This window comes from Pyxicephalus adspersus, chromosome 1 (genome assembly GCF_032062135.1).
Source record: "Pyxicephalus adspersus chromosome 1, UCB_Pads_2.0, whole genome shotgun sequence".
Classification (NCBI taxonomy): Eukaryota; Metazoa; Chordata; class Amphibia; order Anura; family Pyxicephalidae; genus Pyxicephalus; species Pyxicephalus adspersus.
Genome location: NC_092858.1, coordinates 108,640,748 through 108,654,244, shown reverse-complemented (window position 1 = coordinate 108,654,244; position 13,497 = coordinate 108,640,748). Strand labels below are relative to the sequence as shown.

At 40.6% G+C, this 13,497-nt stretch overlaps 1 protein-coding gene across 1 annotated transcript in view; it reads left to right on the top strand.

Moving 5' to 3' along the window:
• The first annotated feature begins 3,853 nt into the window (after positions 1 to 3,853).
• Positions 3,854 to 13,497, top strand: part of LAMTOR5 (late endosomal/lysosomal adaptor, MAPK and MTOR activator 5) — a 14,950-nt gene continuing 5,306 nt past the window's right edge. The window contains exons 1-2 of the mRNA XM_072423215.1: positions 3,854 to 4,009; positions 7,013 to 7,074. Of these exons, the coding sequence (XP_072279316.1) occupies positions 3,975 to 4,009; positions 7,013 to 7,074 (97 nt within the window). The 5' untranslated portion in view covers positions 3,854 to 3,974. The remainder of the gene's footprint in view (positions 4,010 to 7,012; positions 7,075 to 13,497) is intronic.

The following is a 13,497-nucleotide window of genomic DNA, read 5'->3' as shown; positions in this document are numbered from 1 at the left end:
GGGGTATTGAAATCAGCCGGGCAGAGCAACCGGCTAAAAACCTCTGGGGAGAACTATGTACAGGGCTTGATTTCTTTTGAAAGCAGGGTCCTCTCCTCCTCCTGTGGCACTGTCTGTGTCTGTCTTTCATTTGGCAACCCTATTTAATGTACATCACTGTGTAAAACGTTGGCGCTATACAAATAATGTTTATTATTTATAATAATAATAGAGTGGAATTGAGATTTAAGGAAGTAATCACCAAATATAATACGTGTTCTAACAACATGAAGGATGAAGGTGATGCTTTAAAACAACAGAAGAATATACTGTACAGATCTAATCCCTAAAGCCTCAATCCACAGAACTTTGATTAGCAAGTTGTAGGTCTTACTTGAAATCGGCCACCAGCTGACTGCTGACTGCTGACTGCTTAACTAGACCTTGTTTTCCAACACTTCTTTGCATTGTATTACACTGTTATATAACCTCCCTTGGTCACTGTAAGTACAATATGTTGATCTTCATCTTTCAAGATTTAAACTTCATGCTCATCTGTTTTCCTTTTTAGCTCACCACTTTGGTTACTATTGAAGTTGATGACCCCTCTTGAACCCATAGAGCACACCCTATACACTCCCTTGCAACCCCAAATTACACCTCCAGACCCTCTTCAGAATCCCCGAGATCACACTCCCATGAGCTTTTAAACTACCTGATCACACCCCCATGTCCTCTTTGCACCCCCTCCCAGATGCCTTTTACCCCTTTATCCTATCATCCCACCTCCAGATCCCTCCCCACAATTAGCTCTCCTGTATCACCAGATCCCAACCCCCATGCTCTCTTGTACTCCCATACGTCACCCTCATATGCTCTCCTGCACGCCCATATCTCAACCCCCCTGCCCCCACATGCACTCTCCTGCATCTCCAGACGTTCCCTTGTGCCCCCAGATCTCATCCCTGGATGCACTCACTTGCAGCCCCACATTGCACAGCCCTTGCGCTCTCTTGCTCCCCCAGACCCCTCCCCCCCATCCGCATCCCTTATGCTCTCTCTTTGCACACTGAGACAATTTCCTGCACCCCACGAACACACCCTGCAGATCCAACCCCCTTCAGGTGCTCTGTTCGCCTTCACCCCTAGATCTCACCCTTCCCAAGGAGTTCTCCTCCACCCCTAGATCACTCCCTCCCCAGGCGTTCTCCTCCACCCCCTGATCACACCCCTCCCCATGCAGTCTCCTCACCCCCTAGATCGCACCCCTCCCCAGGTGTTCTCCTCCACCCCCAGATCGCACCCATCCCTAGGCACTCTCCACCTCCAGATTGCACTGCCTAGATGACACCCCTATGTGTTCTCTTTCACCATCATGCACTCTCCTATGACACCTGACGCTTTCCAGTACCCCAAGGTCATTCCCCTAACATGTTCTCTCCTGCACCCCAAAACCAAACCCCCCAGTCACTCTTCTGTACCCCCAGATCACACTCCACCCCAGGTTCTCTCCTAGACCCCCAAGATTCCCAGAACTTTCCTGCATCCCAAAATCAATCAAAATCCCGTCTTGTGGCCCAAGGTCACACTACCCTGTTTAGGTGCATCCCCCTCCAAATGCTCTTTCACCCCCAGATCACCCCCCCCCCAGGTGCTCTTCTCCCACTCCAGACTGCACACCCCCAGGTGCTCTCCACCTCCAGATCGCACTCCCTAGATGCCATCGCTATGTGTTTACCCCAGGAGCTCTCCTTCACTACCATACACTCTACTGTGACCCCCGGTGCTTTCCTGTACCTCGAGGCCACCCCTCTCTTGCACCCCTAAATCATACCCCCCAGCTGCTCTCTTGTGATGTGGACTTTTTGATATATGTATACTACATACAAGGCTTTGGCTCATACTAACAAAGGACTTTTTTATCTGACCATTGTTCACCATTTTTTAAATATCTGGAAAGCTGACTGCATTCTGAAGACTGATTGTCCTGTAAATATCAAGTTTCTTTTGTGTAACAATAACCAAAGTATAAATAGGAAACAAAAACAACGACCAACGTATAAATTAGAAACAATGGCTAATAAATTGGGGCACGAGAGGAGAAATGCCATGCATTGTTCAAGGCCATCAATGACTCTGGTTTCCTGAAAGATCACTGTTTACTGTTTACTTTTATTTACCTTTCTGTAATTCTTCACTTTGTATAAATACCACCACCTTTTCTGAATAAATGAGAACAATAACCACCTTTGATTGTTCTCACACGTGTCTGAAAAAACTACATCTATAGCAAGGAGTCTCTGTTCCTTCAACAGGGAAATACGTTCATCCCTAACACTTGTACCCCCCGAGTTGCAACCTCCCACGTGTTCTCCTGTACCCCCTAAATAGCCCCCCCCCTCTAGGAACAGTCCTGTACCCCCTAGATAGCATCTACCTCCAGGCGCTCTTCTGCATTCCCAGAATCAAACCCCCCTCCAGGTGCTTTCCTGTTCCCCCCTAGATCAGTGGTCCCCAACGCCCAGGCCAGTGCCAGTCCATGGCAGGTGAGTTACGCGGGCCGCAAATGAGAAGAGGCAAAAGCGCCAGTCCTATGAGAAAACCGGAATGCATACTACTGTCTGCTTGCACAGACCCATGAAGTATTCCACTCCATTTGTCAAAAAAAAATCTGGCCACTTACCCCAGATTTTTTTTTAACAGTAGAGAAAAGAAAAATGTAAGATAAGTGGGGAATTCTTGTGGCTACCCCCCATAAAAACTTCATCATTCCTATTATAACATGGTGCCGTCATAAATAAATGTCCCTTTTTGTTCTTTGAACCCCACTTTTTCCTGAATGGGAAGCTGTAAGTATTTAAAAATGTAGGTGCAATTTATTGCTGTGGCGCCATCACATCACAGTGATAGCACCCGTGGCACTGCTTACACTACTCTAAAGCTAGTGACAGCAGAAGAACAACCAGCGGGAACGTGGGCAGCTCTCCTCACACTGCTTACACAGGAGCTTCTGAGAATGGCAAAGCAATGTAAGTAAGGCTTACACAGCTCTGCAGCCTGACAGCACACCAGCTATCTTAAACTACTCTGCTATTCTCAGCTAGTGTACTGACAGGGGGCAGAGCTGCTGAGAATAACAAAGTATAATGTATAAAAATGTTATTCTATGTTGCCAGGCCCAGCTGTCAGAAAGGTTGGGGACCAGTGCCTTAGATAACATCTCCCACCAGACACCCTCCTTTACCCCAAGCTCGCACCCCTCCTCCAGACCCTTTCCTGCACCCCCCCCCCCCCCCCCCCCCCCCCCCCCCCCCCCCCCCCTTCCCCCCCCCCCCCCCCCCCCCACATGCTCTACCGTACCACCAGACAGCAACCCCTAGATTAACCCTAAACCCAAAGTGCTCTACTGTGGCCAAAGATTGCACATCCTATGCGCTCTCCAGCACCCTTCTGATGCCATCCCTTATGCATTTTCTAGCACCCCCAGGGGCTCTCCTTGGACTGTCCTGCAACCCCAGGCGCTTTCTTGCACCACAGTCACCCCGGCCCCAAACAAATCCCCACTCTATCAGGTGCTTTGCTGTACCCCCAAATCCCACCCTCCCCCGTGGAAAATCTATTGGAAGTGAAAAAAAATGACAGAATAAAAATAAAGAATAAATACAAAATTACGCTACACACTTATCACTCATCACAATCATAGACTCCAGAGACATACAGCTGCAGAGAAAGAGAATCACCAGACTCCTCTGCACGTCTTACGCGACCAGGAAGCGTTGTTTTTCCAGCAGCCTTTTGTGACAGGTGTACGTCACACAATAAAACTCACACACGCAGTCTACGTCTACTAGAGGTCTCAGTTAAGCATTTTTTTGGATGTATTATAGTCTCTCAGCTTCTTGGGTTTCTTGAACTATCGCGAGTTTTGTGAGATTTGGACGCTGACTAACCCACGTGAACATTGTGCGGAAGTTGGTGGCGTAGTTTTGGGGATCATGGAAGCGGCCTTAGAGCAGCACTTGGAGAATACGTAAGGGACTTTTAATATACTATGAGAAGGCTTTGTACTAATCTGTGGTTGAAATAAAACATGCCTATTTTATGTTTCATATGCGGTTTAAATTAAGCGTGGATGAAAAATGTCTCAAGGTTTGTGAAAGACAGTTGGGAATAAAACATTTTTAAAGCAGGAGATCAATTGAATTATATATAGTTTGCGTCATTCATATTTTTAAATGCATGAGACTGTTATATAAGAGAATATCATTCTGAAAGGGTTTCTAATAGATGTAGTTTTAAACCAGTAGGTGTTCACAAAGTATCCCCTCTTGTGGTTTAACATTGATGTTACCCTTGATGTTTAATCAACATGTATAAATCTAAATTATTTTCAAACAAATCATTGAGTTTTTAGATTACTGATGCTTGGGTATGTTTACAAATTTTAAAGTTGTTTTCTTGAGAAGTAGAATGGGCAGCATGGTGGCTCAGAGGTTAGCACTTTAGGCTTTGCAGCACTGGGTTGCAGGTTCGATTCTCGGCTAGGGCACTTTGCTTGGAGTTTGCAGATTTCGCCTCATGTTGGCGTGGGTTCTGGGTACTTCTGTTTTCTCCGACATTCTAAAAACATGCAGTTAGGGTACTTGGCCTAATTAAATTAAAAGGGTCAACATGAATGTCAGCCTTACCTTTTAGTTTTCTTTTTAAAAATAGATAGTTTCTTTAAATGATAGACCCATAGTTTATTTTATGCAGGCTCAATTGATTAGTTCTTGCTTTATATGCTGCCCCCTCCCCCTTTTTAATCCAATGTAGCTAAAAAAAAAGCCTGTCTTCTCAAAAAGAGTGTTGATGTGTAGCTTCAGTCACTACCTGTTTAGTATAACTAGTAAGTTATTTGGCCCAATGAAACTTGAAAAGTGCCCTGGTAGCAATGTTCTGACCCTGACAGTAGTCTTGTCAATGATACAGAGAACCCTAGTTATGCCTACATACGTACATACAGACATATTACATTTCTTGCTAACCCTGGTGCACAATTGTTTACCTGTAGTCTCTCTGACCCATGCAGCAAGACATTTGGCAGTTGTGACACTCGGTTGTGTGATACCAGTGCCTGGTGCAGGGATTATCCACATAAAAAGTGTCTGACCCTGGCAGCAGGGCTCCTACTTGTTTTCTGACAGACCCTGGTGGAGGGAAATCCAAAAAACTTGGATTATTGCCACTCAGGTCATATTTCATTGGACCAGATCTCTTCAAAGTTACTACTCTGCCTTCTATTTTTAAGAGTAATGAACCAATATTGTCCATCAACTTCCCTATGTAAGGATCCAGTTTTCAAGAGGTGCTCTGAACTAGCCTTTCTCAACCAACCGTAAAGGAACCATTTCAGGCATACCTTTCAGATTTTAGAGAACCCCCTGCCTAATTACTATTACTATATCCAAATTACTGTAACATTTCATTAGCTTGGTGGTCAGTGGGAAGGATGCCTTCATTACAGATAACCAAAAACATCATTGGTGTCAGTTAAAAACGCCTGAGAGACAAAGCCACTAGATGTGCCAAACACTGGGATTTATACCAAAGGGTATTTAATCAGCGGTACCTTACCCTTAAATTAGCAAAATTGTATATATCTTCCCAATGTAGGAAACAACCCATAGGTACTTTGCCACACTTATTGTGGTAAATCCATCCAGTCCTTTTAGGATCAAGTCTCCAACATGATCTTTTATATCACATACATTCGCCTATGTTTGTTCCATTTCCGCCTGTTTTATGATAAAAAAATCGGTATGTTTGAAAAATTCCCCCCCAAAAAATCCAAATGGATAACTTTTAAGTGTTTTTTTTTTACCTATGTATGCACACTGCTAAACACCACCATATGTTATCTTTATAACAGGAATAGGAATGAAAAATCTCTGGTTCTGAATCTTCCTGAGCCATGTAACCAGGATTCTATAATCTAATATTAATGTAATAAGGATTCTTTGATTTAAAAATGAATATATATATATATATATATATATATATATATATATATATATATATATATATAATATATATAATTTTAATAAAAAATACTTCAAAACCCACTTAAAATTCTAACTGATGAAAATGGCCTGTTGATTTGTGTAATTATAGAGTTTGGCATCTTCTGATCAGATTTACACTTGCCCTTTTTGAATCTGTTGGTGCTTCAGCATTTATTGCTGGTAATGGCTACTTATATAAAGGCATTGATACTTTTTGTCAAGTGTCATAATTAGGCCAAGTCTGCACGGACTGTTGCCCAGTGTTTATTGATATTCCCATTCATCCAAAGGGCCATATCACACCAGAACATTTTTTCTGTGTTTAAAGGTCTGGAACTTCACTGGAAGTTTGTCTGGAAGTTCACTGGAATGTGAACTCTGCCTGCAGCATTTGGACAGCATCAAAATGACCAAAAACAAAGTGCCTCTTAATGTTCCCCTTTTAAAGGACTTGGGGTTGCAAGTGTTTTACAGCTGTTTTGGTGCATTTTCTCCTATTCTACCTCTTCTCTGCCACATAGCTTGGTTTAAAACACCTTTATAAACTCCTTAAAAGCCATCAAAGCTACAAATGCTGTGAATCTATAAGCAGAAAAAATAGTGTATGTGTCCACCAATGGTCAGAATCCACTTTTGAGGTTGAACAGTTTTGAAAAAATCAAAAAGGGGAAAATATTGCACCATCTGGTAGTTCAATGTCAGTAGAGAAATATTCAAAAAGACTGAAGGATATAATTGGTATAAAGTAAAGTACTGATATGAGGAAGGTGATGTTTTATCCATTTTGGTGTATTTTTTGAACTGTTGCTTTTATAGCTTTCGTGTGGATGTTATACATTGCATAAGGTAGATAAAGATGGGGAAAAAGTGCCCCCTTAATAATTTAATATTTTATAAACATACCCATTGTGTCTCTAAATTGTCTAGAAATCTTTAGTTTAGTTTTTTTGGCTGACATTAACTTAGAATTTTTTTCTATTGCATTGCAGGATGAAAAATCCATCCATTGTTGGAGTCATATGCACTGACTCACAAGGTTTGAACTTGGGATGTAAGTCTCTTATACTGATAATATAAATATGTAGTAGACCTCTTTCTGTTTTTTGTACTCTTGTCATTTAAAGTAAGTGTATATTTTATCCCCAAACACATACAAGAGTATATGGAATACCAGGCTTTGTATGGCATCTCAAAACAATAGGTACATTAGGTACTTGTTATTTATATCAGAGACCCAGTAACTTAGATGGCAATCACAGAAAAAATGGTGCTTAATTAATAAAGTGGTAATTTCGTCTGGCAGTCTCAATAATCCTGTTGTTTAAAGGCACTTTATCTGATTTGTTATAAAGGAACTTTTCTGGCAATCTGCTTAATCGCCCTTTTAATATGCATCGAAAAACAACATAAATGTATTAAATAGTGTTGTCCTGGACATTATTTTAGGGGTTTCTCTAGTGTAAAAAGGTTGAGAAAGACTCAAGGTCTTCTGTCAAATTAGCTCCTGACCGATCAATCTAATCAAATTTTGGATCAGAAACTGATCAGTCAACTTTCCCAATTATATTTGCAACATTCCTTCCTTACAATTTAATCGCTTTCTAAGAGAAAGTGATAGCTGAGGTCACTTCACAACAAGTAAAGTCCCAAGGTTATTGACCCTGTTATGTAAAAAAAATGTTTGTTTGCAAATTGATAATAAAGGATGTGGCATGGGTTGAACAAGTTTAAAAAATGAGAGGAACGTCTTTCAGTTTTTAAACACTTCACAACAGATCAAAGAAAAATCTATTAGGAATTTAAAAGTATATTTCTTCTGATTCACTTTAGATTTGATTGTTTTATCAAAACAGAAGAAACTGCCTGTGTGTACCCAATCTTAAGCAATAGAGAGAGAAATTGGAACTTAGGAGTGTTATTGGTATAACTGATAAAAAGTCCAGGCACACCTTTTACCTTAACCCCCCCTGGCATTTTTTATTCTGTCCGTATTTTCATGCAAAAAACGTTACTATGTTTTGCATGGAAATTTATTTTACACAGTAGGCTTATAATTCTTAAGCGTACGTCACCGAAATATGTCCAATATTTAATATATTTAATAATAAAAAAAAAAAGAAAGGGTGCATAAAAATAGTGAAACCTGTAATATAACTGTAGAGTAGCATGTCATATATATAATATAATTATATATATTTATATATTAAAGATTTCCTTGTAGTGGACTTAATACAGTTATTTTGTATTGAATCCAATACTAAATTATTTAAATTTCTTGCTGCTCCTCCCGCACAAACCAACGCATGCACCAACGTCAACAAGGAAACCCCAGAGAACATCTCTGCAGTCTCCGGGAGAGATCGGAGAAGGAGAACGCCACCGGATGACCTGGACGGACGAGCAGGACGCCAAAGGAACAAGGTGTGGATTTTTTTATTGTTTTTAGCGACCCCCGAGTGTGATGTGGGATTACCGCTTTTTGCAAGTAAAATCCACCCCAAGTCACACCTCTAGGGGGGTTAAGGGAGAGCCCTTTCGAAAATATCCATGTGTTTTAGCATATTCCAAGACTGCAAGAACTCTTCTAATATTGGGCATGGCAGATCTACCCCTAATAAAGCGAACTTGAGATCGGGCATAAGCGGGAACAACGTTCATTCGGCTGGCAACCCGGAGTGGATCTTTACATCAAAATTGATTACCAAAATAGGCATATATGAACCAGGTAGCGTGAGATCTCTATTCTCTTTAGTATGACATGCAGGTGTGCCTCTTGACTGGAGGACAATGTGCCAGGCCCTTTCTGAATAGCATCAGAAAAATTGTGAAAGAAAAATGGCTTCATGGAGTATTTTGATATAATCGGTAGGATACTAGTCTGGGATGGGGTCTTGTTGGAAGCTGTATGCATGATAATAAATTAAATTTTTTTCCAGGGGAATGTCTGCATTCAATACTTCTAGGGAGTTCCACCTATCTTCAAAAGGAAAGCCCCCTCTAAAAAAGTCTGCAGGATGGCTGCAAATAAATGAATGTTAAAATCTTATAGAACAGTGATGATTTGCTTGGAATCCTTTGTAAAAGTAGATGAGCAGTCCTTTAAGGAAAAAATAAAAAAAAGTTTGTCCCTACTCTTGGCTAGACTTGTTAATATATGGCCAGCCTTATTGGCAAATATGTGAAAAAGGAGTGGTGTATATTGTTGTTATAATAAAATCCACTGTTGATCCCACAATACAAATTGGCCACTGACCTACAATCATAGATAAATATTGGCATCCTTGCATTTATGTCAGAAAATGCACCACTTCTCGCAGAAAAGTGTTATAATTACAAATGTTTTGATATTGCCATGTTTATTTATTTTGATCGTACTGGAAGGACACAAAAAAAATGGCCTGGACAATCCCCCAACCTCCACCACCCCTCCTTACTTCACCCATTTCCCCTTTCCCTTCTCTGTGTATTAACCCCCTAAGCAGTAATCCCGAGTGTGACTCGAGGTAAAAAAAAAACATGCTGAAAGGGGAAACCCTGAACCACATTTGGGGTAGCTAAAAACCTAAAAAACAAAAAAAAAAAACAGCTGGTCCCATCGGCGTCCTGCCCATCAGATGCCTTCCTCGGGCCGCGTCCTCTTCTTCAATCTTTAGACGGCGAGTGCAGTGACGTTCCCCGGGGGGATTTTTTTATTTAAAGTTTAATAAATATTGGACATATTTCGGTGAGTTATGCCTAAGAATCACAGGCCTACAATGTAAAATAAATTTCCATGCAAAACAATTTACCGCTTTTGGCATAAAAATACTGAGTTAATTGGACCACCAGGGAGGTTAAACGGGTTATTTGTTGACAAGAGATCTCTTCAATGTAACTTGTAAAATTTTGCAGTGTTATCCAATAAGATCCTCTCTGTAGCGATGTAAAACTTTATTTAAAAAAATGGTCTGGAAAAAATTATTGGCATCCTAACAGAATTGTATTTATTAATTGTATTGTGATGCTCCTTTAATTTGTAATTCAACTCAATTAACTTCAATTAACACACTGACCCTAGAAAAAAGAAAGAAGAGCAAAGAATGGTCTGAGGATTTAAGAACCAAAATTATAAAAAAAAAGCATGGACATTCTCAATGCTACAAGTCCATCTCCAATAACCTATATGCTCCTGTGTCCACTGTGCGCAACATTGTAAAGAAGTTTACAGCCTATAGCATTGTACCTAATCTTTCTGGACATGGAAAAAAGAGAATATGTTACAATGAAAAATAGTTTGGATGGTGAGTTTGCTAAAACTCACCTGTGTAAGCCACAATTCTTCTGGAATAATGTCCTCTGGACAGATTGGAGAAAAATACAGCTTTTTGGGTAGGCACATCATTCGACTATTTACAGAAAACAAAAAGACGCTTTCAAAAAAGAGAACACTGTTCCCACAGTCAAACATGGAGAAGGTTTACTGACGTTTTGGGGTTGCTTTGCTGCTTCAGGCTCTGGTAGTCTTGACTGTTTGTGAGGTAATCTAGGATCTGAAGACTACCATAGAATTCTGGAGTGCAATGTAGGGCCCAGCATCAAAAAGCTTGGTCTCAGCTGAAGGTCATGGGTCTTTTAGCAGGACAGTGACCCAAAGCATACTTCAAAGAGCACCCAGAAATGGATTAAGGCAAATTGCTGGAGAGTTCTTAAGTGGCCAGCAAATAAGTCCAGATCTAAATCCCATACAGCACCTGTGGAGAGATTTAACCCCCCTAGCGGTATTCCCGAGTGTGACTTGGGGTGGCTTTTCTAGGCAAAAATTGGTATTCCCGAGTCACACTCGGGGTAGCTTTTAACTAAAAAAAAAAAATCCCACTAATCTTGTTCTGTCGCTGTCCCCCGGTGTCCTGCTGGTCCCCGTAGGTCTTGGGGACACGTCCTGCTCCTCCGATCTCCAGCCGCGAGCAGAGACGAGATCTACGGGATTTCCCGGTGACGTTGATGCAGGCGCCGGTTCCTACGGGAGGATTGGTGGGAAATTCAAATAATTTTTTATTGAATTCAATACAAAATAGCTTTATTGAGTCCAATACAAAGAAATATTCACATAATATCATAATAACTATATATGCTACTGTACACTTACAAAAATCTGTTAAAAAACATATATTGTGGTTTGGTATTTAAAGTTTATTATTACATTTATTAAACATTGGTGATTTATGACTAAGAATTATAGCCTACAATGAAAATTAAATTTCAATGCAAAAAATTGTACCGCTTTTAGCTTAGAAATTTGGACTTAATTAGACCGCTACAACCTAGTAAAAACAGCGATTAGGGGATGGAACCTTTCAAATCTGAGAGACCTGGAGCAGGCTGGCAAAGGAAGAGTAGTCCAAAATGTAAAAACGTAAAAGACTCAATGATTTTTACAGAAAAAAATTATTACTTGGTACCACACTTTTTGGAAGAAATACCTGATTTTAGGTTGAGGGTGTCAATAATTTTGTCCATGCCATTTTTTTCCCCCTCTTTTTTTTTTTTTTTTTTGTGTGTTCTTCCAGTGTCAGCAAAGGAAGTAATCATGACAATACAAAGCATTTGTAATTGAAACAATTGTACGGGAGAAGTAGTGCATTTTCCTAAAAAAGTGCAAGGGTGCCAATGTTTTTGGCTTTGATTGTATAATAAACTGCAATGGTAAAGACTGTAAGCCAAAACTGGACTTCTCTCAGGTCTTGACTAGCATAGCTTCTTTTAAATGTTTACATTTTTGCAGCTAGGTAGAAAAGTTTGACCTTGCATATATGCTTTGTTTTCTTCCCAGAAAAGGATAGGGTCAGACTTTTGCTATTGTTTTCAAAATCTTACCTAACGGAAGTTAATGTGTCCTTAAAGGACCTATCTTGTGCCAGACAAGCAGGAAACAGCCACTGACACATTTCTCCATTTAGTAGTAGTACATGTACTATCTCCTAATTAATTAGTTGCCAATCTAGTTCCAACAGGACACAGAGAAAGTGCAGCCTTTAGGTATAAATTGTTTAAACAAAGTCGTTCCCTGTGTGAGACCTTTAACACACATGGTTTTATGTTGCGTATTACTGTGTCCAAAAATGGACTGCGTTGTGGTTAGTCGACTGCAATAAACTGAAGGCTAAATGAGTAAATTAACAGAGAAAATCATTTGTTTTCATTACACTGGGGAACAATTTTGAAAACATTTTTTTGTTGACTTCAATTTTTAAGCTTATTTATAATAAGATAGGTATGCTGATTCTGAAAGTGCAGTTAGTTTCCTTCTATCACGTCAGATTTTCTCTCTACCGCTTATATACTCAAGTATAAGTTGATCCGAGTATAATCCCGGGGTACCTATTTGTACTTTGGAAAACAGAAAACATTGACTCAAGTATAAGCCGAGGGTGGGAAAGCTGCAGCTACTGGCAAGTTTTAATATTCAAAATTAATACCAATAAAATTACATTAATTGAGGCATCCATGGGGTATATGTTTTTAAATACAGGTTGACTATCAAAAATCCGACAACCTCGGTACCTGAGGTGCACCGGATTTTAGAAAATTCCGGATTTTTTTTTATACTCCCCTCCACACACAGACCAGTCTTCCTCTCGCAGCACCCGCGGACATCTGGCACAGTTCCAGGGAGCAGGCAGCAGGGTCTCAACGTGTATTTAGTTTGGCAAGCAAGACCTAACAGCTGTTTCTGCAGAACAGCGCCAAAACATTAGTGACCAAACCGTGTACTGAAGTCCCTGTATTGAATATGTGATCTGAAATTCATGCCAGGAAACTGAAGTAAACAGATTATCAGTGGCCAGATTTTCGAATGTCAACCTGTATTTATTTCAATATTATTTCAATGAAAAACCGTAAACTAGCTTAAGAGTCAACAAAAACAATATGATATCAACAATGATACCTTAAGAGTACTATCCCCTTAGCTCAATCAAGCCACCAAGCTAAAACACAGAGACCAAGCTAAAACACAGAGTTAAAGTCCTTCAAAACTGGATTCCTCCTCATCATCTGTATGTCCAAACAGCGCTTTATATTTCAGGAAGGCGTGTTGCACTAAGTCCTCTGGAATGTCTTCCCATGCATCTTGAACCCACTCTGCTATTAATTCAACGTCAGGCTTCATTAGATTTCCACCTTTTGTCAGTCAGGCTTGACCAGATTGCATCCATTCATGCCACATCTTTTGCACACGGTCTTTGAAAGGTTTGTTTAGCCCCCCTAGCAGTAATCCAGAGTGTGACTCGGGGTGGGAAAACTTTGCAAAAAGCAGTAACCCCGAGTCACACTCGGAGTAACTTTGGGGGTCCCCCTTACCTTAGCCCCGCGCTCCAGCGGCGATCAAATGATCCCGCTGTGATGCCGGGGTGCCTCTCCGTCAGGGGCGTGGCCAGGCAGGAAATTTAAAAGCAGATTGCAGAGTAAACTGCTTTTAAATACCACCCGGGTCCCC